The sequence below is a fragment of the Oncorhynchus clarkii genome, chromosome 16, assembly GCF_045791955.1.
Source record: "Oncorhynchus clarkii lewisi isolate Uvic-CL-2024 chromosome 16, UVic_Ocla_1.0, whole genome shotgun sequence".
Lineage (NCBI taxonomy): Eukaryota > Metazoa > Chordata > Actinopteri > Salmoniformes > Salmonidae > Oncorhynchus > Oncorhynchus clarkii.
Window position 1 is genome coordinate 58,748,298 of NC_092162.1, and position 26,210 is coordinate 58,774,507.

The 26,210-nt window shown below is 44.7% G+C and overlaps 1 protein-coding gene across 4 annotated transcripts in view; it reads right to left on the reverse strand.

Annotated features, from left to right (window-relative positions):
• LOC139368823 (membrane-associated guanylate kinase, WW and PDZ domain-containing protein 1-like) overlaps positions 1–26,210 on the reverse strand; it is a 205,430-nt gene that overhangs the window by 101,920 nt on the left and 77,300 nt on the right. For all 4 annotated transcript variants that reach the window (XM_071108216.1, XM_071108214.1, XM_071108213.1 and 1 more), the window contains exon 2: positions 14,243–14,359. In XM_071108216.1, the coding sequence (XP_070964317.1) occupies positions 14,243–14,359 (117 nt within the window). The remainder of the gene's footprint in view (positions 1–14,242; positions 14,360–26,210) is intronic.

Below are 26,210 nucleotides of genomic sequence, written 5' to 3' on the forward strand. Positions count from 1 at the left end.
TCCAGATTAAACTAGGCAGTCTCATCAGCCTCATGCAGGTCTCGTGACAATGAGGCAATCATCATTTTAAAAGCAAGTGCTGAGCTACGACAGGGGGTAAGAGATAGTGTAATGGTTGGGGGTAGGGTAAGGGTTGGGGCCAGGGGTAGGTTCTGGGGGTACTGCATAAGTGTATGATTGGTAATAAAGATGGGGTAGGGTAAGGAATGGAACTATGGGTTGGGGCTAGATGATGTCAGAGTATGGATCAGGGATCTCCAAACATGTTCCTGGAGAGATACCCTCTTGTTGGTTTTCATTCCAACCCCAGTTGTACCTGACCGGATTCATCTTATCAACCAGCTAATTATTAGCGCTATATTAGGGTTTGAGCGAAAGCCTACAGGGCGGTAGCTCTCCAGGAAAAGGGTTGGAGAGCCCTGATACATACTGTATGTATGTGAAAGCATGGGTTGAGTTGCTAGATTGTAAAGGTCCATTAAGTTTGGACTGGGACTAGATGCTGAGCTACAAAGATGACTAGGGCATGGTTGAGAGATGTAGACCCAGAGTTACGCTAGATAAGCAGGGCAGGCCCATACCTGAATGAATACAGCTGGCTGCTACGTAGGGTTTATCCAACCTGCCCACCAACCATGTGAGCTGCCCTGGGGGGCAGGACTACAGCTCTAACTTTGTTTATTCACTCACCACCGGAGAAGGCCACACCAAAGAAACATTGATACAAGTAACCAATGAAGAGAAAAACTGATTTAGCTCTAATCAGTAATAGTATGATCCAGATGTGTTGACATTAGTCTAGTCCGTAGTAAAACTGTCATTTGAGTGATTATTATGTGAATGTTTTTCTTGAAAAGAATATGACTCATCTCCTCTAACAACCAAATGATGGGTTGAGAAATAACATTGGCAATAATATTCATAACGTAGCCTACATCAAAGTCTGAAATGCTGGAGAAATCTTAAGTTATTTGGCACGACAATGAGTGAGAACAAGAGAGAGAGAGAGAGCGTTAACAATAACAATACTAACAATAACAAGAACATTAACATTAACAATAACGTTAACATTAGCAATAACGTTAACAATAATGTTAACATTAGCAATACTAACATTAACAATAACGTTAACATTAACAATACTAACATTAACAATAATGTTAACATTAGCAATACTAACATTAACAATAACGTTAACATTAACAATACTAACATTAACAATAATGTTAACATTAGCAATACTAACATTAACAATAACGTTAACATTAACAATACTAACATTAACAATAACGTTAACATTAACAATAACATTGACAATACTAACATTAACAATAACGTTAACATTAACAATAACGTTAACATTAACAATAACGTTAACAATAATAATACTAACATTAACAATAACGTTAACATTAAAAATAACATTAACAATACTAACATTAACAATACCGTTAACATTAACAATAACGTTAACAATAATAATACTAACATTAACAGTAACGTTAACAATAATAATACTAACATTAACAATAACATTAACAATAACGTTAACATTAACAATACTAACATTAACAATCATGTTAACACTAACAATACTAACATGAACAATAATGTTAACATTAATAATAATAACGTTAACAATAACGTGAACAATAACGTTAACATTAACAATATTAACATTAACAATAATGTTAACATTAGCAATACTAACATTAACAATAACGTTAACATTAACAATACTAACATTAACCATAACGTTAACATTAACAATACTAACATTAACAATAACGTTAACATTAACAATACTAACATGAATCATAACGTTAACATTAACAATACTAACATTAACAATAACGTTAACATTAACAATACTAACATTAACAATAACATTAACATTAACAATACTAACATTAACAATACCGTTACCATTAACAATACCGTTAACATTAACAATACTAACATTAACAATAACGTTAACATTAACCATACTAACATTAACAATACTAACATTAACAATACTAACAATAACGTTAACAATACTACACTGTCATGGTAGATGTTTCCATGGGAAGGTACCATTTCCAAACATGTTACTGTAGATCTCACCTGCGTCGCTAAAGCTACCCACAAAACCCTGGCTTCAGTGGATGAACACCAAATGACACCCACAACGTGTCTCTATAGTACTGAAGACTAGTGAAACAGAACAGGATAGTAGCCCGATGTAGACAACAAAGGGAGCCAAGCAGAGGGAATGATGGAGCCAAGCAGAGAGAAGGATGGAGCCAAGCAGAGGGAAGGATGGAGCCAAACAGAGGGAAGGATGGAGCCAAGCAGAGGGAAGGATGGAGCCAAGCAGAGGGAAGGATGGAGCCAAGCAGAGGGAAGGATGGAGCCAAACAGAGGGAAGGATGGAGCCAAGCAGAGGGAAGGATGGAGCCAAGCAGAGGGAAGGATGGAGCCAAACAGAGGGAAGGATGGAGCCAAACAGAGGGAAGGATGGAGCCAAGCAGAGGGAAGGATGGAGCCAAACAGAGGGAAGGAGGGAGCCAAGCAGAGGGAAGGATGGAGCCAAACAGAGGGAAGGAGGGAGCCAAGCAGAGGGAAGGATGGAGCCAAGCAGAGGGAAGGATGGAGCCAAGCAGGAGGGAAGGAGGGAGCCAAGCAGAGGGAAGGAGGGAGCCAAGCAGAGGGAAGGATGGAGCCAAGCAGAGGGAAGGAGGGAACCAAGCAGAGGGAAGGAGGGAGCCAAGCAGAGGGAAGGAGGGAGCCAAGCAGAGGGAAGGATGGAGCTAAACAGAGGGAAGGATGGAGCCAAGCAGAGGGAAGGAGGGAGCCAAGCAGAGGAAAGGATGGAGCCAAGCAGAGGGAAGGAGGGAGCCAAGCAGAGGGAAGGAGGGAGCCAAGCAGAGGGAAGGATGGAACCAAGCAGAGGGAAGGATGGAGCTAAGCAGAGGGAAGGATGGAGCCAAGCAGAGGGAAAGAGGGAGCCAAGCAGAGGGAAGGATGGAGCCAAGCAGAGGGAAGGATGGAGCCAAGCAGAGGGAAGGATGGAGCCAAGCAGAGGGAAGGAGGGAGCCAAGCAGGGTGAAGGAGTGAGCCAAGCAGAGGGAAGGATGGAGCCAAGCAGAGGGAAGGAGGGAGCCATGCAGAGGGAAGGAGGGAGCCATGCAGAGGGAAGGAGGGAGCCATGCAGAGGGAAGGAGGGAGCCATGCAGAGGGAAGGAGGGAGCCATGCAGAGGGAAGGAGGGAGCCAAGCAGAGGGAAGGAGGGAGCCAAGCAGAGGGAAGGAGGGAGCCATGCAGAGGGAAGGAGGGAGCCATGCAGAGGGAAGGAGGGAGCCAAGCAGAGGGAAGGAGGGAGCCATGCAGAGGGAAGGAGGGAGCCATGCAGAGGGAAGGAGGGAGCCAAGCAGAGGGAAGGAGGGAGCCAAGCAGGGTGAAGGAGTGAGCCAAGCAATGGGTAGGAAGGAGCGGCTGCTATTTGTAGTGTTTCAGGATTAATAATTTCTCACCCTGTGATCCTCTGATTGTTTGGTGAGAAATTATAGATGGCCACATGAACATTTCCTGTCTCCCATCAATCAGGATGTAGCCTATCATACCTTCCGCCTGGAGGTAGCTAGCCGAACTCACTAACACACACACAGACAAACACAATATACTGCATGTATGTTAACAAACACTATCATAAGATCACACACATACACACAATACAGGAGTCACACAAACACTATCATAAGATCACACACAAGGGAGTCAAATATCTCAAGAAATCTGACAGAAGCAGTGAATCTTAGTTCATCATCAATAGTTTATTTTTAGGGGATTTTGCCAATCCTCCAAAACACGATAGTAACATAATTGCAGTCCATCGTCCACCATTCATTCCATATCACTAGATTCCTTGGAAGAATGTCATGATGCTTTCCCTTCTCTATTAATAGTAGGGAGAGATTGGACATGGTTTATTCAGACATGTGTGCTCTCTGTTCTCTCTCTCTCTGATCCCTAGACAGTTATGGCTCCCAAATTGTCCCGAGCAGATCGGCAGGATGGAGAAGGCAGGACTAGAGTCCACCTCTGAGCCAATGAGCTAGTCAACGAGGAAGTGATACACTCAGAGAGTAAGCCTCATCAGACTGCACTCTGGGAAGAGAGTGATCTAACCAATCAGAATGATCCCTAAAAACTGACCTAAAGACAACCTTGACCTAAAAAGGGGTCTCTTCAGTCAAAACTGGTCACCATGGATATGTTAAAAATGATACACTGTTTCCTTATACTGTAGCTTCTTTGAAAATCCCACTGTAAATATGGTTTTGTTGAGTAAATTAATTCAAACATGCATCATTGTAGCACTCAAATTATTCAATTTTAGATGTATTTCTGAATCCTGGTGATTGGGCTTGCTTGATTGAATAGGGCCCCAAACTGCATTTCTATCTTGGAAATATCTGGTATCAGAATGAATGTTGGATGACTTTACACAGACCTGCTATCAGAATGAATGGTGGATGACTTTACGCAGACCTGCTATCAGAATGAATGGTGGATGACTTTACACAGACCTGCTATCAGAATGAATGGTGGATGACTTTACACAGACCTGATATCAGAATGAATGGTGGATGACTACACAGACCTGATATCAGAATGAATGGTGGATGACTTTACACAGACCTGCTATCAGAATGAATGGTGGATGACTTTACACAGACCTGCTATCAGAATGAATGGTGGATGACTTTACGCAGACCTGCTATCAGAATGAATGGTGGATGACTTTACACAGACCTGCTATCAGAATGAATGGTGGATGACTTTACACAGACCTGCTATCAGAATGAATGGTGGATGACTTTACACAGACCTGCTATCAGAATGAATGGTGGATGACTTTACACAGACCTGCTATCAGAATGAATGGTGGATGACTTTACACAGACCTGCTATCAGAATGAATGGTGGATGACTTTACACAGACCTGCTATCAGAATGAATGCTGGATGACTTTACACAGACCTGCTATCAGAATGAATGCTGGATGACTTTACACAGACCTACTATCAGAATGAATGCTGGATGACCGTTATGGTCCTAGGTGTAGACTCTGTAGTGACAAAACAAAACCAATGGAATATCAAGTATTTCGCTACACCTGCAATAACATCTGCTAAATATTTGTTTGATCTTAAGACCATCCAATTGCTCCTTGGTGTAAAACAACCTCGTAGAAAGTAAAAATCATCACTATATCAGCAGAAGCAGAAGGTCCCAGAGTAAGGAGATAAATATTTGAGATTGTTTTGGATGATCTGCACATTGGTATAAGGAATAGTAAAGTCAAAGGCTGCCACCCCCAGTGCCCTCCACCACCCACTCCTACTGCTGGGTTGTCAATCACACAAAGTGTGTGTGTGTGTGTTTATATCACTGTGGTTTAATACGGCTTCAAAAGACATATGATGCATTACCCACACACACAACAAATATGTTGTGTTCATTCATACACACAATCCGCCTACACACACACATACATACATACGCACACACAACAACACACACTACTCAGCATCTGTCATCATGTCATTACAATGCACAAACACATTTGCCCAACTTCCTTGATGCTATCGCTTTGACGTAACCATTCTGCTATCGCTTCTTCCTCTCGTACCGAATGCCTAGATTTGTTAGCGCAGGCGCTAGTCTGGCTACATGAAGGAAATATTAACCGAGTGACTGTGAAAAGCAGGCTAACAGAAGCTTGTGCCCATCCATTAGAGGACTGAATGACCAACATTAGCATGAGGCTCTCCGGCAGCACCCTGCAATGCAGCGACACACACAATGGCGAGTGCCACGCTTCCCCCCTGCCATTCCCCCAGAAAAGCCCTTTTGTTCCCACAGCATCTGGACCTGACCTCCATGCATTCTGGGGCTGGTGACCCCCCTCTACCCCCTCCTCTCCTATCCACCCCTTTTGAAAAACATACTCTGCCTCCACAGCAACCCCCCCTCTCTATCCTACTCTGCCTCCACAGCAACCCCCCTCTCTAGCCGTAATTCTACACCTGCATTGCTTGCTGTTTGGGGTTTTAGGCTGGGTTTCTGTACAGCACTTTGAGATATCAGCTGATGTACGAAGGGCTATATAAATAAATTTGATTTGATTTGATATCCTACTGTCTCCACAGCAACCCCCCCTCTCTATCCTACTCTGCCTCCACAGCGACCCCCCCTTTCTATCCTACTCTGCCTCCACAGCGACCCCCCCCCTCTCTATCCTACTCTGCCTCCACAGCAACCCCCCCTTTCTATCCTACTCTCCACACTCTGCCTCCACAACCCCCCCTACTCTGCCTCCACAGCAATTCTACTCTGCCTCCACAGTGACCCCCTCTCTCTATCCTTCTCTGCCTCCAGAGTAATCCCCCCTCTCTATCCTACTCTGCCTCCACAGCAACCCCTCCTCTTTATTCTACTCTGCCTCCACAGTGACCCCCCCTCTCTATCCTACTCTGCCTCCACAGCAACCCCCCATCTCTATCCTACTCTGCCTCCACAGCAACCCCCCCTCTCTATCCTACTCTGCCTCCACAGTAATCCCCCTCTCTATGCTACTCTGCCTCCACAGCGACCCCTCCTCTCTCTCCTACTCAGCTTCCACAGCAAACCCCCTCTCTATATCCTACTCTGCCTCCACAGCAACCCCCCCTCTATATACTAGTCTGCCTCCACAGTGACCCCCCCTCTCTATTCTACTCTGCCTCCACAGCAACCCCCCCTCTTTATCCTACTCTGCCTCCACAGCAACGCCCCATCTCTATACTAGTCTGCCTCCACAGTGACCCCCCTCTCTATCCTACTCTGCCTCCACAGCAACCCCCCTCTCTATGCTACTCTGCCTCCACAGCGACCCCCCCTCTCTATACAAGTCTGCCTCCACAGCAACCCCCCATCTCTATCCTACTCTGCCTGCACAGCAACCCCCCTCTCTATCCTACTCTGCCTCCACAGTAATCCCCCTCTCTATGTTACTCTGCCTCCACAGCGACCCCTCCTCTCTCTCCTACTCTGCCTCCACAGCGACCCCCCTCTCTATCCTACTCTGCCTCCACAGCGACCCCCCCTCTCTATCCTACTCTGCCTCCACAGCGACCCCTCCTCTCTCTCCTACTCTGCCTCCACAGCGACCCCCCCTCTCTATCCTACTCTGCCTCCACAGCGACCCCCCCCCCTCTCTCCTACTCCTTCTTCAGACTGCCCACACCTCCCCTAACCACCCATTTCTTTCAGTTACGGAGTGCAGCAGTCTCTGGCTCCTTGAAAAGAAGGTCTGTGTACTAGTGGGCCTTACACAAAGCCTGCAAATTAAAAAATGAAAAAGAGGAAAAAAGCTCCACGGCTACTTGCCATCTGTCCCTCTGTTTGGACGTGCCTGGCCTAGTGTGCCTGCCTCCCCCTCCCTTTCCTTCACCTCATCCCCACCCCCAACTCCCAACCTCCAAACCCACTCTCCCTTCTCCTTCCTTCACCTCATCCCCACCTCAACCTCCAACCCCTCCCCACCTCCCCTTCCTTCACCTCATCCCCACCCTCATCCCCACCCCCAACCTACAACCCCACCTCCCCTTCCTTCACCTCATCCCCACCCCCAACCTCCAACCCCACCTCCCCTCCCCTTCCTTCCTTCCTTCACCTCATCCCCACCCCCAACCTCCAACCCCACCTCCCCTTCCTTCACCTCATCCCCACCCCCAACCTCCAACCCCACCTCCCCTTCCTTCACCTCATCCCCACCCCCAACCTCCAACCCCACCTCCCCTTCCTTCACCTCATCCCCACCCCCAACCTCCAACCCCACCTCCCCTTCCTTCACCTCATCCCCACCCCCAACCTCCAACCCCACCTCCCCTTCCTTCACCTCATCCCCACCTCCAACCCCACCTCCCCCGATTCCCTTTTTAGCTTATATACACACCATCAACCACAATCACATTCTGCCATGCATTTCCCTCCTTGCTCCCCTGCATACATCACAGGCTTCACCGAACGGATGGTAGACGGTGACAATGAAGGAGACGGAGAAGGATAGAATAAGAAGAGCTGCCACTTGCCTGGATGTGGAGAGACAGAGAAGGATAGAATAAGAAGAGCTGCCACTTGCCTGGATGTAGAGAGACGGAGCCAGTGAATCAAGCCGTAATCCTTTCTTTGTGTGAGCTGCAAACAGAGAAATTTGTCTCCCAACAATGATTTCCCTAGCTCGGCGGTGGAGTAGAAAATGGGAAAGCGAGAGAGTGAGGTTGAATGAGAGGGAGGCAGAGAGTGAGAGAGAGAGAGCAGAAACAGAGAGACAGCAGGAGCGTGTGACAGAGAGAGAGCCACCGTCAAGCTACAGGGACGCTGACAATCAGTAGAGGATTTGAAATGAAAGAGAGGAGAGAGAGGGAGCAGAGAGATAATGTGGGGGAGGGATGGAGGGTTGGTCGGTTGGTTTGCTAGGTGACTCTAACACTGGGATAATGCTGAGATAACCTTCATGTTGGAGCAGAGCAGCAGCTGTAGATGTGAGATGGAAATGAATCCCGAGAGAGAGCGAATCGCGAGAGATCGCGAGAGAGAGAGAGAGAGAGAGAGAGCGAGAGAGAGAGAAGCTTCTCTGTCAATTGTGACATTTGCGGCACATGATAACAAAGGCCATCTGTAGCAGCAGGGCTGGGAAGGAGGGAGAAAGGGAAGGAGGGGGTGGGGAGTTCACATGGCGAGTGTCCTCTTCCTAGAAACACAAAGCAACACTCAAGCCTGTGGCGGAGAAACAAGCACCTGTTAGAGTCAGGCATGGGGAGACAAGAAGTGGGCAGAGAGACAACAACACATGTGCTGGGAAAGGGGGAGGAGAAGGAGGGAGACAAAGGGAAAGAGAGGACAGAGAAGGAGTGTGGGTCCATTTTGTTTCACTGCTTCGGGAGTTAAAGATTTGTCATCCCATAGAACCATTTGAATTTAATTGAAATCGGTGGCATGGAACTGGGAGAGAGGAAAAAACACAAACACGGACAGACATGATTAGGGTTGCCAAATTCCAGTAACTTTCGCAAAATGTCAAGGTTTTCCGGAAATCCTGGTTGGAGGGTTCAGGATTTCCTGCTTCAGGGGAAATTTTCCAACTGGGATTTCTGAAAAACCTATCCAGAAGTTTAATTTTGAGGCCAGACCATTTTAATTTCAGATTTAACCAAATAAGAAGGAGTATTTCCTATGAATGATTAAACAGGGGCTCATCTTTGTGCATTTATCAATGGCTATATCCTGGGGCAACTATCTGACTAAGCACTGGTCTCTCTGGCTCCCTTTATTTTAACCATCCTTCTTCTCCACATTACTCTGCCCAGGGTTCCCCACTGAAATACAGGTGAACGTGTGAAGGCAACAAGAATTGCATGTGTGTTTATCCACAATCGCTTGTCTTTCCCCTAGGAAGGAGATCAAGATTCCAAAAGCAGTCAGTGGTGTAGTGCTTAGCCAACTCCCTGATCATGCAATGGCATAAATAGTGTATGTTTGGCAAGAAAGGAGCTGACGAAAACACATACAGATCTGTGACCATACTATATTCAACAGGGGCGGGAGGGTAGCCTAGTGGTTAAAGCGTTGGACTAGTAACCGGAAAGTTAGAAGTTCAAATCCCGAGCTGACAAGGTACAAATCTGTTGTTCTGCCCCTGAACAGGCAGTTTTTATTTATATTTTTTAAAAACATTTATTTAACCTCTAGTGACTCCCCATCCCGCATGTGGGAGCGTAATCATCGACTGACACTAATTAGCATAACGCAACAGACAAAAATATTCCTAGAAAATATTCCTATTCATGAAAATCACAAATGAAATATATTGAGACACAGCTTAGCCATTTGTTAATCACCCTGTCATCTCAGATTTTCAAAATATGCTTTACAGCCAAAACTAGACAAGCATTTGTGTAAGGTTTATCAATAGCCTAGCATAGCATTTTGTCCAGCTAGCAGCAAGTAACTTGGTCACGGAAATCAGAAAAGCAAATTAAATTGTTTACCTTTGATGAGCTTCGGATGTTTTCACTCACGAGACTCCCAGTTAGATAGCAAATGTTCCTTTTTTCCAAAAATATTATTTTTGTAGGCGAAATAGCTCCATTTGTTCTTCACGTTTGGCTTGCAGTCACTACAACGCCGAAAAATATTCAAAATTAGCTCCATAATATTGACAGAAACATGGAAAACGTTGTTTATAATCAATCCTCAAGGTGTTTTTCAAATATCTATTCCATAATATATCCACCGGGACAATTCGTTTTTCAGTAGGACCGATTGGAATAATGGCTACCTCTGTATTTTATGCGAGAATCACTCTGAGAGCCATCAGGTGACCACTTGCGCAATGTAGCCGCTTACGGGTATTCTTCAACATAAATGCGTAAAACTACATCACAATGCTGTAGACACCTTGGGGAATACGGAGAAAGAGTAATCTGGTTGATAGCCCATTCACTGCTCAATAGGGACGCATTGGAACGCAGCGCTTTCAAAACATGAGGCACTTCCGGATTGGATTTTTCTCAGGCTTTCACCTGCAACATCAGTTCTGTTATACTCACAGACAATATTTTTACAGTTTTGGAAACTTTCTATCCTAAGCTGTCAATTATATGCATATTCTAGCATCGTGTCCTGACAAAATATCCTGTTTACTACGGGAACGTTATTTTTCCAAAAATGAAAATACTGCCTCCTAGTCACTAGGCAAGTCAGTTAAGAACAAATTCTTATTTTCAATGACGGCCTAGGAACAGTGGGTTAACTGCCTGTTCAGGGGCAGAATGACAGAATGTCAGCTCTGGGGTTTGAACTAGTCCAACGCTCTAACCACTAGGCTACCCTGACGCCCCACTGTACCTAGGCCGTCATTGAAAATAAGAATTTGTTCTTAGCTGACTTGCCTAGTTAAATAATGGGAAAAATAAAACACACAAAAAAAACAGTCATGTTGGATTTGGTGGACCCGCCAGGACAGTATGGATGTTTTGGGAATTCCTGCTCTTTCTGTCCTCTGAGCCTGGGTCATTTCCCCATCTCCCTGTTGGGATATTTTCTAGAGCTCAACATGTTCTTCACATAATCAGGCAGCAAATCTATTTTCAATATATCAGAACATCATAATCCCAGTCAGGCTACCGGGAGAGCAGCTCATAGAGGATTTACCAGTCACATGGCCCAGGCAGAAAGAGAGAGAGAAAGAAGGATACAGAGAGAGAGATAAGAAAAGTCTTCGAAAGCCAAGTTAACAAACAGATCACAGACCATTTCGAATCCCACCATACCTTCTCCGCTATGCAATCTGGTTTCCGAGCTGGGTGCACCTCAGCCACGCTCATCATAACCTATATCATAACCGCCATCAATAAAATGGCAGCTTTCGACTCTGTCAATCACCATATTCTTATCGGCAGACTCAATAGCCTTGGTTTCTCAAATGATTGCCTCGCCTGGTTCACCAACTACTTCTCAGACAGAGTTCAGTGTGTCAAAGAGAGAGATACAGAGAGAAAGAGGGATACAGAGTGAGAGAGAAAGAGAGATACAAAGAGAGAGAGAGAAAGAGGGATACAGAGTGAGAGAGAAAGAGAGATACAAAGAGAGAGAGAGATACAGAGAGAAAGAGGGATACAGAGTGAGAGAGAAAGAGAGATACAAGGAGAGAGAGATACAGAGATACAGAGGAGAGAGAGAAAATGAGGGATACAGAGGGGGATGAGAGAGAGAAGGAGGGACAGATAGAGAGAGAAAGAGGAATACAGAGAGATAGAGAGAGAAAGAGGGATACAGATATATAGAGAGAAAGAGGAATATAGAGAGATAGAGAGAAAGAAGGATACCGAGGAGAGAGAAAGAGGGATACAGAGATGAGAGAGAGCAGGGGGATACAGAGAGTGAACGAGAGAGAGAGAGAGGAGGGACACAGAGAGAGAGAAAGAGGAATACAGAGAGAGAGAAAGAGGGATACAGAGAGGAGAGAGAAAGAGGGATACAGAGAGATGGAGAGAGAAAGAGTGATACAGAGGTAGATAGAGAAAGAGGGATACAGAGACAGAGAGAAAGAGGAATATGGAGAGAGAGAAATAGGGATACAGAGATGAGAGAGAAAGAGGGATACAGAGAGAGAGGGATACAAAGAGAGAGAGAAAGAGGGATACAGAGGAGAGAGAGAAAGAGGGATACAGAGGAGAGAGAGAGAGAAAGAGAGAGGAGAGAGAAAGAGGGATACAGAGGAGAGAGAGAAAGAGGGATACAGAGAGATACAGAGAGAAAGAGGGATACAGAGGTAGAGAGAAAGAGGGATACAGAGAGATACAGAGAGAAAGAGGGATACAGAGGTAGAGAGAAAGAGGGATACAGAGAGATAGAGAGAGAAAGGGGGATACAGAGGCGAGAGAGAGAGAAAGAGAGAGGAGAGAGAAAGAGGGATACAGAGGGAGAAAGAAGCATACAGAGAGAGAGAAAGAGGGATACAGAGAGTGAACGAGCGAGAGAGGAGGGACAGAGAGAGAGAGAGAAAGAGGGATACAAAGGTAGAGAGAGAAAGAGGGATACAGAGAGAGAGAAAGAGGTATACAGAGGAGAGAGAGAGAGAGGGATACAGACGGTGAACGAGCGAGAGAGAGGAGGGACAGAGAGAGAGAGAGAGAAAGAGGGATACAAAGATAGAGAGAGAAAGAAGGACACAGAGAGAGAAATAAGGATGCAAAGGAGAGAGAAAGAGGGATACATAGGAGAGAGAGAAAGAGGGATACAGAGAACGAGAGAAAGAAGGATACAGAGAAAGAGAGAAAGAGGGATACAGAGAGGGAGAGAAAGAGGGAGAGAGAGGGAGAAAGAGAGAGAGAAAGAAGGATACAGAGAGGGAGAGAGAGAGAAGAGAGAGAGGAGAGAGAAAGAAGGATACAGAGAGAGCGAATGGGAGAAAAATAGAGACAAAAAAGAAAAGGGGGGGAAGGAAATGATTTTAATATTTTCTAGCCCAAAAGCCTGTTTCTATCTGGCCAAGTAAAGCCACACAAACACACACACACACACACACACACACACACACACACACACACACACACACACACACACACACACACACACACACACACACACACACACACACACACACACACACACAGTATTTTTTCTCAGTGATACCAGTGCACTCTTCCATAGACAGGTACAGCAACCACACACACTTTCACATCCCAGATGCATAAAGAGGTGCTGCTGTGTGGTAGGAAAGGGAATGTCTTTCTCCACTGATGGGATTTTGCTTGTGACTGAGACATGTGATCATGAAAACAACGTCCCCACTGAGAACATCACAACAGCCACACACACATGCAGCCAAACACACACTCACACACGTTAGGAACTGCTGTCAGGTCCTTGACAATATACACTGTGGTTGATTAGCAGGGCTTCATTGATTCAGAGGAAGGTTCACGGCCTATCCACAACAGACCACTCGACCAGAATATTTTGGATGTAAAGCTCCACTTTCAAAAACATACTATTCAAATGTATCAGTGACTACATGGAGTAAACTGTCACATAATGTTCTACTGCAGAAGTGTACCATGCCCAGCACCAATCACATCCAACAGATAATGAGCTGACCTCACAGTACACAGTTGTCTGCTCTGGCATCCACCCAGGTCATTGGCCCACCACACCACACACTGTACTGTAGTTAAGTGAAACATCTGGGAGGGCAGATTTCCAGTGTCGGGAGGACAAGTGGATCACTGGCGTTCCAAAAACCCAGAACATTTTATTAGATTACGGTACATCTGAATGGCTTATTTGTGTCTACGCACTTAGAAAAATTGTTTTTTTGGCTGTCCCCATAGGAGAACCCTTTTTGATTCCAGGTAGAACCCTTTTTGGATTCCATATAGAACCCTCTCTGGAAATGGTTCTACATGGAACCCACAGCCGAAGAACCCTTTAAGGTCCTAGATAGCACCTTTTTTTCTAAGAGTGTATGTTCCTTTATGGGTGGGGTGGGGTGGGGTGGGGGGGGGGGGGGGGGGGATATTATGAGGAGTTAGAGGGAAAGATGAGGTGGGGTGAAAGGGGAGGCAGAGAAGGAATATTGTGAGGATGATGAGGAGTTTTAGGAGGAGGAAGACGAAGATGAGACTGAAGATTAGGGGGTGGAACTCACAAGGCATAGCATGGTGGTAGAGGTTAGCTCTGATGGTCTGTTGGAGCTCATGGTCGGGGGAGGACTTCTGAAACCTCAGGCTCAGGTAGTGCTTCAAGTCCTTGTTCAGCTTGTTACCTGCACAGGGAAACCACACGGGAACAATGGTTACGCCTCATTTCCCAATACACAATTTGCATAGCAAATTTGAACATTTGAACATTTTGTGTGCCAGGTGTTGGATCTGCATGTGCTTCAGCCCACTCCTCTGACTATTGTTGTCATGCCATACATGTGTTGTTTACCAAGAGATTACATGTTTCTTTTGGTTTCACAAGTAGCACATGTAATTCCTGTCTGGCAGTGGCAGTATATTCATTACACTCTGGTGTAGTCATCATTTTGGGACCAAATCAGAGCTGGTTGATTAGCAGCAGTGAATGTTTCAGCTGCCACATAGCTGATGGACCTTACCACGTCTGCTCACCCACAGGCACAGAGAGAGAGAGAGAGAGAGGAGGAGGAAGGAAGGAAGGAAGAAAAGAGAAAGACAGAAATAGATAGAGAGAAATTGTGAGAGGGGGAAGTAGAGAGAGCGAGAGAGAAATGGAGAGAAAGAGAAAGATAAGACAGACATGCACAAACAGCAAGCGAGGTGGGATGAGGTAATTGAGAACAACAGTTCCCTGATTTGCTAAGAGCTGCCAGGTTCAGTCAGCGTCTGTCCAATCAGAGCCCCTGACGCGCTCCCTCTCTGCTGTGTTTGAATGAAGCCCTCAGTCTCCCAGAAGGAGAGGAGTCACAATGGGGCCAGATGGCCAGGGCTCTCTCTCACGCCAGGGTCTCATTTAGGACCGTTTAATGATCTCCAAATATATCATCCATGTCTGGGGAGCTGGCCAGCCATTTTGGGGGCATTGGCCAGCATCTCTCCACACAGACCCCTGACCATGATGGAAGCTGCTTATTAATATACACTGCTCAAAAAAATGGGGAACACTAAAATAACACATCCTAGATCTGAATGAATGAAATATTCTTATTAAATACTTTTTTCTTTACATAGTTGAATGTGCTGACGACAAAATCACACAAAAATGATCAATGGAAATCAAATTTATCAACCCATGGAGCTCTGGATTTGGAGTCACACTAAAAATTAAAGTGGAAAACTACACTACAGGCTGATCCAACTTTGATATAATGTCCTTAAAACAAGTCAAAATGAGGCTCAGTAGTGTGTGTGGCCTCCCTACAATGCCTGGGCATGCTCCTGATGAGGTGGTGGATGGTCTCCTGAGGGATCTCCTCCCAGACCTGGACTAAAGCATCCGCCAACTCCTGGACAGTCTGTGGATGGAGCGAGACATGATGTCCCAGATGTGCTCAATTGGATTCAGGTCTGGGGAACGGGCGGGCTAGTCCATAGCATCAATGCCTTCCTCTTGCAGGAACTGCTGACACACTCGAGCCACATGAGGTCTAGCATTGTCTTACATTAGGAGGAACCCAGGGCCAACCGCACCAGCATATGGTCTCACAAGGGGTCTGAGGATCTCATCTCGGTACCTAATGGCAGTCAGGCTACCTCTGGCGAGCACATGGAGGGCTGTGCGGCCCCCCAAAGAAATTCCACCCCACACCATGACTGACCCACCGCCAAACCAGTCATGCCGGAGGATGTTGCAGGCAGCAGAACGTTCTCCACGGCGTCTCCAGACTGTCACGTCTGTCACATGTGCTCAGTGTGAACCTGTTTTAATCTGTGAAGAGCACAGGGCGCCAGTGGCGAATTTGCCAATCTTGGTGTTCTCTGGCAAATGCCAAATGTCCTGCACTGTGTTGGGCTGTAAGCACAACCCCCACCTGTGGACGTCGGGCCCTCATACCACCCTCATGGAGTCTGTTTCTGACCGTTTGAGCAGACACATGCACATTTGTGGCCTGCTGGAGGTCATTTTGCAGGGCTCTGGCAGTGCTCCTCCTGCTCCTCCTTGCACAAAGGCGGAGGTAGCGGTCCTGCTGCCGGGTTGTTGCCCTCCTACGGCCTCCTCCACATCTCCTGATGTACTGGCCTGTCTCCTGGTAGCGCCTCCATGCTCTGGACACTACGCTGACAGACACAGTAAACCTTCTTGCCACAGCTCGCATTGATGTGCCATCCTGGATGAGCTACACTACCTGAGCCACTTGTGTGGGTTGTAGACTCCGTCTCATGCTACCACTAGAGTGAAAGCACCGCCAGCATTCAAAAGTGACCAAAACATCAGCCAGGAAGCATAGGAACTGAGAAGTGGTCTGTGGTTATCACCTGCAGAACCACTCCTTTATTGGGGGTGTCTTGCTAATTGCCTATAATTTCCACCTGTTGTCTATTTCATTTGCACAACAGCATGTGAAATGTATTGTCAATCAGTGTTGCTTCCTAAGTGGACAGTTTGATTTCACAGAAGTGTGATTGACTTGGAGTTACATTGTGTTGTTTAAGTGTTCCCTTTATTTATTTTTTAGCAGTATATTGTAATGACACTATTCAATGTGTATAGATCGTTAAAAACATAATACAACAAGTTTAACATGAACAGTCATATTAAATAATAATAGATTTATTTGTTATAATTTTTTGAAGAAAATGGGGTATTTTATAGCTACAATATGTAACTTTCTGGGTGACCCGAGCAAATTTGCATAGACATGTGAGTTATAGATCAGTTCTATGTGTGATATTTCTATGCTTCCCGTTCTTAAGTATTGTTTTTGATGATTGCTTGTTTTGTCACAAACTGAAATTAGGCAAACTATTTGAATTTTAGCAACCATGAAATGGCAGAGCTTTTTCTGCATAGTGCATCTTTAAATGGCTGGTTATATTATTAGAAAGGAAAAGTTTAGTTCTTCGTAGCTAAAATGTGTTCACCATTTGAGAGTATATACCACTTACTAGTAGCCACTTGAAGTTCAGCAAATCAGCTACTCAGAGATGAATTCATCTTCTGATTATAACTAATCAACTAATTGAGGTTATGATTATTATTTGACCCCCTGATTAGTTAGAAACAAAATGATTTGGGAACAAAAGCCTGCTCATAGATATAGAACAGAACAGATTGGCCTATCGAATAAAATAGATATAGAACTGTTTCAGACAGACAGACATCTGTCACACAGCCGTGTGGCCCTGCATCACCTCCACTTCCCATGGACTCACACAGCTTAACCACAGACCACACATACATCTATGTCCACCCCAACCAGCCTGTTCACAACTTACAGTACAGACTCACTTTCAGTTTTACCAATGCAACACCCACAACCCTAATGCAACCTCTGACCTATATACACGTAGAAAAAAAGTTTCCAAAAGGGTTCTGCAGCTGTACTTACAGGACCTTCAAACTCCACTCTGGACCTGGAAGCCAGTTCCACTGCATGTTTTCCCATTGTTCCCCTCTAACCAGGAACTGATTTAGACCTGGGACTCCAGGTGTGTGCAGTTAATTATCAGGCATAACAGAAAACGAGCTGGCTCCCAACCTCGTGGGGTAAGAGTTGACTACCCCTGCAGACGTAGATGCCTTTGTGGGAAAAAAATGGCTCTACCTTGAACCAAAACGGTTCTTCAAAAGGTTATCCTACAGTATACACTTTTCTAAGAGTGTACTGTATGCCCGAGGCACAGCATCTCAATGCTAGAGGCGTCACTACAGACCCTGGTTTGATCCCGGGTTATATCACAACCGGCCGTGATCGGGAGTCCCATAGTGCGGGGCACAATTAGCCCAGCATCGTCCGGGTGAGGGAAGGGTTTGTAAATAAGAATTTGTTCTTAACAGACTTGCCTGGTTAAACAAAAACATGAAGAAATATAGCACCAAGGAGTCCTCACAAATACAGAATCAAAGGGAACATTATCAAATTACCACTCCATCCCAGAGAATAAACAACAATATTCAGTTTAGCCTAAACTCATAGAAATACAACCATTACATGTTGTCAGGGTAGGAATCTGAAACACTGCCCAGCAGCTAGCGTGCTCTGCTGTATTTTTCCGTTCCCCTACACACACAGCCCTCTGTGTAATTCTGGGCGAGCAAGGCACAGTCAGGTAATTGTTACCTAGCAACCAGCCAGTCCTGACAACCATCGTTACGGTCCCTGCTAGGCAAGCAGCCTGCATTCAGACTAAAAACATTTAGAAATACAAGCTAGCACAAACACACATCAGTGTGCACACACACATCAGTGTGCGCATGCACGCACGCACGCACGCACGCACACACACACACACACACACACACACACACACACACACACACACACACACACACACACACACACACACACAGGTCAATGGACAAGATTTACTCCTCTAAAACATGGGTACATTAGATGTGTCATAGGGATAAAATGTCTTATAATCGCTATCATCAGAATAGTCGTATACATGTGATTTACCATCACTCATGAAAAATACTCAACATCTTCCTCAATCCTGAGCCCCAGTAGTATCCCCTAGGTGGGGACCACCATTAGGCATTACATCACCTCTCCTGTGGCTGGGGAGAGCTGGTACAGAGCTGGAACAGAGCAGGCAGGGTGCAGGCAGCCCAGGTGTCATGCCCCATCAATGATGAAGTCATCAAATATTTAAGATTTTCAAGGATTTACAGCCATGTGCAGCAGGGATTATTTCAAACACAGTGTGTGTGTGTGTGTGTGTGTGTGTGTGTGTGTGTGTGTGTGTGTGTGTGTGTGTGTGTGTGTGTGTGTGTGTGTGTGTGTGTGTGTGTGTGTGTGTGTGTGTGTGTGTGTGTGTGCGTGTGTGTGTACCTGCATGAGATTGAGAGTGTGTATGTGCTGCTGATTCTCTCTCTCCACACAGACACAGTTAAATAAACACACAGAGAAATTCCATACACATTTGCACACACAGGAATGAGACATGCATGACCACTGCTAACATTTACCAAATCGAAAATCAACGCTACCGCCATACATACACACACAAGAGACGTTGATGTTTCAATATTCTTCGATTGTCCTAATCCCATTTTTGATAGACAATGAGTTCATCAGTGATGGAGTGGGAAGCCGAGGCAAATCCCTCCAAGAACACTCTGCCCCAGATAAGGAGTTGAGGAACACACAGAGGTCAAGGAGACATCTCTACACACACACACACACACACAGTCTCTGCTTCTCCCTGACAGACATGAAGGGTGCGTTCATAAATTCACTCTTGCTATCTACTCCGATTTCAGAGCACTCTCGTCTGAGTGTGCCAGAGTGCAGAATAACTGATTAAATTACGAATGCTGAAAACCCGCTGAATATGTCCGGTGTTAGGGAGGAGGTGAGGCCACTCGTAGGAGTGTGGTGTCAGGAAACAACCTCTCACTCAATGTCAACAAAACAAAGGAGATGATCGTGGGCTTCAGGAAACAGCAGAGGGTGCACCCCCCTATCCACATCGATGGGACGGTAGTGGAGAAGGTTGAAAGTTTTAAGTTCTTCGGCGTAGGTCAGTACAGGTGCATCAAAGCTGGGACCGAGAGGCTGAAAAACAGCTTCTATCTCAAGGCCATCAGACTGTTAAACAGCCACAACTAACACAGAGGCTGCTGCCTACATACAGACTCAAATCATTGGCCACTTTAATAAATGGATCACTAGTCACTTTAAATAATGCCACTTTAATAATGTTTACATATCTTACATTACTCATCTCATACTGTATTTTAATATCATCTATTTCATCTCATCTCTGCCGCCCGGCCATCGCTCATCCATGTATTTATATGTACATATTCCTATTCCATCCCTTTAGATTTGTGTGTATAAGGTAGTTGTTGTGGAACTGTTAGACTACTTATCAGATATTACTGCACTGTTGGAACTAGAAGCACAAGCATTTCGCTACACTCACATTAACATCTGCTAACCATGTGTATGTGACTGATAAAATTTGATTTGATTTTAAACATAGGCAAAAAACATAATTAAATGGTTGCCAGCAGCACAGTTAGTCACCAACACTCTGGGTAACATGAAAAGAGCCTAATCAGCTCTGCTAAGGCGAGAAAAATAGAGTGAGGTGCTCTCTCATTTGTGTCTGGAAATAGCTAGCAAGCTAACTAACTTCAGCCAGTTATCTTGGGTGCTTGACTGCCATTGTGAGGTCAGAATGCTCCAATCAACCCTACTCCTTGGCCAGAGCGTCCAGTGTGCGAAACCCTCTGAATTTACAAACAGACAATATGACAAGGCTCTGAATTTACGAACAGCCAGAGCGCACTCTGAGCGCTCTCTGACACTCCAGAGTGAATTTACAAACACACCCGAACAGAACAGAAACAAACACCAGGGTTAATTCTTAATTGAGTTGGCACTGGCTCTTTACTTCAAATTCAATTCTGGAAATTTAACTGAATTGGAACACCCCACAGGTAGCGGAATTGGAATTTAATTTGAATTAAAGGAAGCATAATTTATTTAAATGGAATTCAATGAAATTCAAACTGCTTCTTTATTCTACACATCACCATAGTAATGTTTATTTTGACGTCATGAATGTTTACCATTTCAATACCATGTAGCATAATGTTGAAACATTTCATTTTTAAAACTCATACTTCCAAAACAGTTTAAAATAAATACAGTGGTCTGGAAATATTCTACAATATTTAAACATTCCCTTAATCTTTTTAAATACATGTCCAAGAGTGCATTAAGATTAAACAGACCAAGCAGACCAGGCTGTGGTTTGGGATTTAAGTAGTCAATGAAAGAAGTAAAAAAAATATTCCTTAGTTGTACATTTTCTCAAAATCTAATGGTACAGCCTAGACTTGATCCAATATCTTAAGTAGTTGAACATGTTATTACACCAACCTTGTGAAATTGACAAACTGACACATTTTCATTTTCTTTAAAAACAACTTTATATCGAAGGAGTGTTTTTGATTTGACAGCCTGCACATGCTCAGTTCAGCTCGGTTAGACACGAGGAAGTGTTTCTATGCATGAGATTAACTAACCAGTGTTTCTGCCTATCTTCATACAGTACTGTCTTTGACTGCAGTTTGGAAGGGAACAATCTAACGTCTCATGACAATGAAAAATACTGTTTGACATCTTTGAGTTATAATCAAACTAATATTGGAAATGGTATGTGTATTCTTTGCATTAATAAGTGTCATGTCCATTTGATAAAACATTTGTCAAATGAAGATGGCGCTGCAGTGGATAGCAGGCTATGACCGAAAACAGCTTCTGGAGATCAGAACAGCGATCACTAACCTCAATTCGAATGACAATTTATACATTAACGAGTCGGCAGCTCTGGACATTCTGCTTACTCTGTACCAGGCCCTAGTCCCTGGGACTCGAAAGTGGAAGCTACGGCACAAAAAAGGCAGACGTGCAGGCATCCTGACAAGACGACACTGGCAAGCAAATAAACCGCCTCTACCCTCCGTTCTGTTGGCAAACAGTCCAGTCACTAGAGAACAAACTGGATGAGCTCTGTTCGAGACCAGCCTATCAACGGGAAAAGAAGAGGAGAGCTGCACACTCTAGGAGCTCAGACGCAATAGTTTAATATCAACGTTTGAAAACCAAGCTATCTTCATCAGGGTATAATGAGTAACAATGCGGGTCACTAGTTTATATAGAGTTTGAAAGGACACACACAGGTGTCTATAATCATGGCCAGCTGTGGCTTGATTTAATTGGTTGATTTACAGATATATATAGAACATGTAAAAAAAGAATGAATGGATAACATATGATCATAGATACAACTTGGCTGCATAGGCCTACAAACATTATTTACAATAGATAACAAAAACACAAGAATCACAAGAATGGCTTCAGATCAAAGTCTACAAGGGAGCAAGGGTCTTTAAATTAAAGATCCAGGCAGCCTCTCATTTTAACAGCCAATTGTCAAGGTCACCCCCTCTCCTAGGGACGGTGATGTGTTTTATGCCAATATAGCAAAGGGACAACATAGAGTGGTTCACTTCCAAAAAGTGGGCCGCAAATGGGTACATGGAGTTTTTCCACCTAATGGTGCTACGATGTACAAGAGATTCTTACTTTTAGTTACTTCATTTTGCCCACATCATTTTTACCACAAGGACAAGTTATAAGATAAATAACTGCCTTAGTGGAACACGTGATAACACCTTTGATTGGGATCTGTTTGCCTGTTTGGGGGTGTTTGAAGGATCTACATTGGTAAGTGCCATTGCATTGAGCGCAGCCATTACACTTGTAGTTTCCACCTGGCGCAAGGAGACGTTGTGCGGGGGGGTATTTTGGGATGGTAAATCAGAGGTTACCAGTTGAGAATGCGACCAATGGAGGGTCCAGAAACACATTACCGATACTGTCATCGGATCTTAGAATGTGCCAATGTTTGTGAACGATTCCCTTAATTTGTTCAGAGCACATTGGATGGCGCGTAGTAAGAATGCAATAATGCTTCTTTTTGCGAGACTTTGCTTGAAAGAGATTATGTCTCGATTTGTTTCGTATTTTCTCAACAGCAGTATTGATCTGACCATTTTAGGACCCCCTTTCGTTGAATTGTCTTTGCATCACAGCCATGGTTCTGTGGAAATCTGATTGTTTTTGCAAATTCTTTTGATTAGACAGAATTGCCTGTAGGGTAAGCTGTTTTTCAAGGGAAGCAAGTGACAGCTATCAACCCTCAACAAACTGTTACAATCAGTGGGTTTCCTGTAAATATCTGTGTATAGAACATTATCCTCACACAAAATCAAAAGATCAAGGAAACTTACTTGTTGTGTGTCAGATTGCATTGTGAATCTCAGGTGCTCAGAACAAGAGGTAAGAAGCATGGAATGCCTTGAGCTGTTTTGTATCACCCTCCATAAAACCAAAATATCATCAATGTACCGTTTCCAAATAATAATGTTTTTTGAGAGGATTGACGATTTATTGTTTCACCATGCATCCCACGTACAAATTAACATAGTTAGGAGCCATAGGGGGTCCCATAGCAGTACCCTTCATCTCGATAAAAAAACAAGTTTGAAACATCAAATAGTTGTGTGTGAGTACTATTTCAGCCAATGTTATAATACATGACCTGGGGGGTAGTTCAATTGGGTCACGTTGCAAAAGAAAATGTTCCATGGCATCAATACTTCCCTCGTGTGGAATATTAGTGTATAACGACTAAACATCAACAGTTAATAACAAGGTATTCTTGTGTTTTTGTTATCTATTGTAAAGAATGTTTGTAGGCCTATGCAGCCAAGTTGTATCTATGATCATATGTAATCAATTCATGCTTCTTTTTTTAATATATTATTTTTTAAATGTTCTATTTATATAAATCAACCAATGAAATCAAGCCACAGCTGGCCATGATTATAGACACCTGTGTGTGTCCTTTCAAACTCTATATAAACTAGTGACCCGCATTGTTACTCATTATACCCTGATGAAGACAGCTTTGCTGTCGGAAAGTTGGTATATTATTGCATCTGAGCTCCTAGAGCTCTCCTTTTCATTTGACGTGTTCTACTCTGCTAGCCAGCGCCTCGCCAAACCAGGTGTGCGTTTCTTTCGCCTCCACATATCCTATCAACGAGACCTGAAGAACTGTAATATTCTATGTTTCACAGAGTTGTGGCTGAACAAGGACATGGATAATATACATTTCGCTGGCTTTTCAATGCATCCCAGAAGCTCTCAACCTGCTCCACTACAGCCCCGTCGATGAAAATGGGGGCGTGCTCGGTCCTCCGTTTCCTGTAGTCCACAATCATCTCCTTTGCCTTGATCACGTTGTGGGAGAGGTTGTTGTCCTGGCACGTCACGGCCAGGTCTCTGACTTCCTCCCTATAGGCTGTCTCATCATTGTCAGTGATCAGTTCTACAACTGTTGTGTCATCGGCAAACTTGATGGTGTTGGAGTCTTGCCTGGCAATGCAGTCATGAGTGCAGGAGGGGACTGAGCATGCACCCCTGAGGGGCCCCCATGTTGAATATCAGCGTGGCGGATGTTTTGCTACATACCCTTACCACCTGGGGGCGGCTCGTCAGGAAGTCCAGGATCCAGTTGCAGAGGGAGGTATTCGATCCCAGGGTCCTTAGCTTAGTGATGAGCATTAAGGGCACTATGGTGTTGAACGCTGAGCTGTAGTCAATGGACAGCATTCTCACATAGGTGTTCCTTTTTGTCCAGGTGGGAAAGGGCAGTGTGGAGTGCAATAGAGAATGCATCATCTGTGGATCTGTTGGGGCGATGGGCAAATTGGAGTGGGTCTAGGGTTTCTGGGATAACGGTGTTGATGTGAGCCATGACCAGCCTTTCAAAGCACTTCATGGCTACAGACGTGAGTGCTACGGGTCTGTAGTCATTTAGGCAGGTTGCCTTAGTGTTCTTGGGCACAGGGACTATGGTGGTCTGCTTGAAACATGTTGGTATTACAGACTCAGTCAGGGACAGGTTGAACATGTCAGTGAAGACACTTGCCAGTTGGTCAGCGCATGCTCTGAGTACATATCCTGGTAAACCATCTGGCCCTGCGGACTTGTGAATGTTGACCTGTTTGAAGTTCTTATGTCAGCTACGAAGAGTGTGATCACACAGTTGTCCGGAACAGCTGATGCTCTCATGCATGCGTCAGTGTTACTTGCCTCGAAGCGAGTATAGAAGTAATTTAGCTTGTCTGGTAGGCTCGTGTCACTGGGCAGCTCGCGCCTGTGCTTCCCTTTGTAGTCTGTAATAGTTTACAAGCCCGCCACATCCGACGAGCATCGGAGCCGGTGTAGTACAATTCAATCTTAGTCCTGTATTGACGCTTTGCCTGTTTGATGGTTCGTCGGACGGCATAGCGGGATTTCTTATAAGCTTCCGGGTTAGAGTCCCACACCTTGAAAGCGGCAGCTCTACCCTTTAGGTCTGTGCGGATGTTACCTGTAATCCATGGCCTCTGGTTGAGGTATGTACGTACGGTCACTGTGGGGACAACGTCCTCGACGCACGTATTGATGAAGCCAGTGACTGATGTGGTGTACTCCCGAATGCCTTTGTAAGAATCCCGAAACATATTCCAGTCTGTGCTAGCAAAACGGTCCTGTAGCTTAGCATCTCATGGTAGTAAGCATTTCACGGTAAGGTCTACACTTGTTGTATTCGGCACATGTGACAAATAAAGTTTGATTTGATCTGCTTCATCTGACCACTTCCGTATTGAGCGAGTCACTAGTGCTTCCTGCTTGTAGTTTTGCTTGTAAGCAGGAACTAGGAGGATAGAATTATGGTCAGATGTGCCAAATGGAGGGTGAGGGAGAGCTTTGTATGTGTCTCTGTGTGTGGAGTAAAAGTTGTCTAGAACTTTTTCCCCTGTGGTTGCACATTTAACATGCTGGTAGAAATAAGGTCAAACGGATTTAAGTTTCCCTGTATTAAAGTCCCTGGCCACTAGGAGCTCCGCCTCTGGATGAGAGTTTTCCTGTTTTCTTATGGCCGTATACAGCTCAATGAGTGCAGTTTTAGTGCCAGGATTGTTTTGTGGTGGTATATAGACAGCTGTGAAAAATACAGATGAAAACTCTCTTGGTAAATATGGTCTACACTTTTTCATGAGATACTCTTCCTCAGGCGAGCAAACCTTGAGACTTCCTTAGATTTCATGCAACAGCTGGTGTTTACAAAAATACATATGCCGCCACCCCTTGTCTTACCAGAGGACGCTGTTCTATCCGGCCGAAAAAGCTTAAAACCCGCCAGCTGTATGTTAATCATGTCGTTGTTCAACCACGACACGGTGAAACATAAGATATTACTACTAACTTTTTTTTTTAATGTCCCGTTGGTAGGATATACCTGATCATAGTTCATTTATTTTAATATTGAATGATTGTACGTTGGCTAATAGGACCGATGGTAAAGGTGGATTACCCTCTTGGTCCACGATACCTCCGTCTCTTTCTCCTGAAAATGACG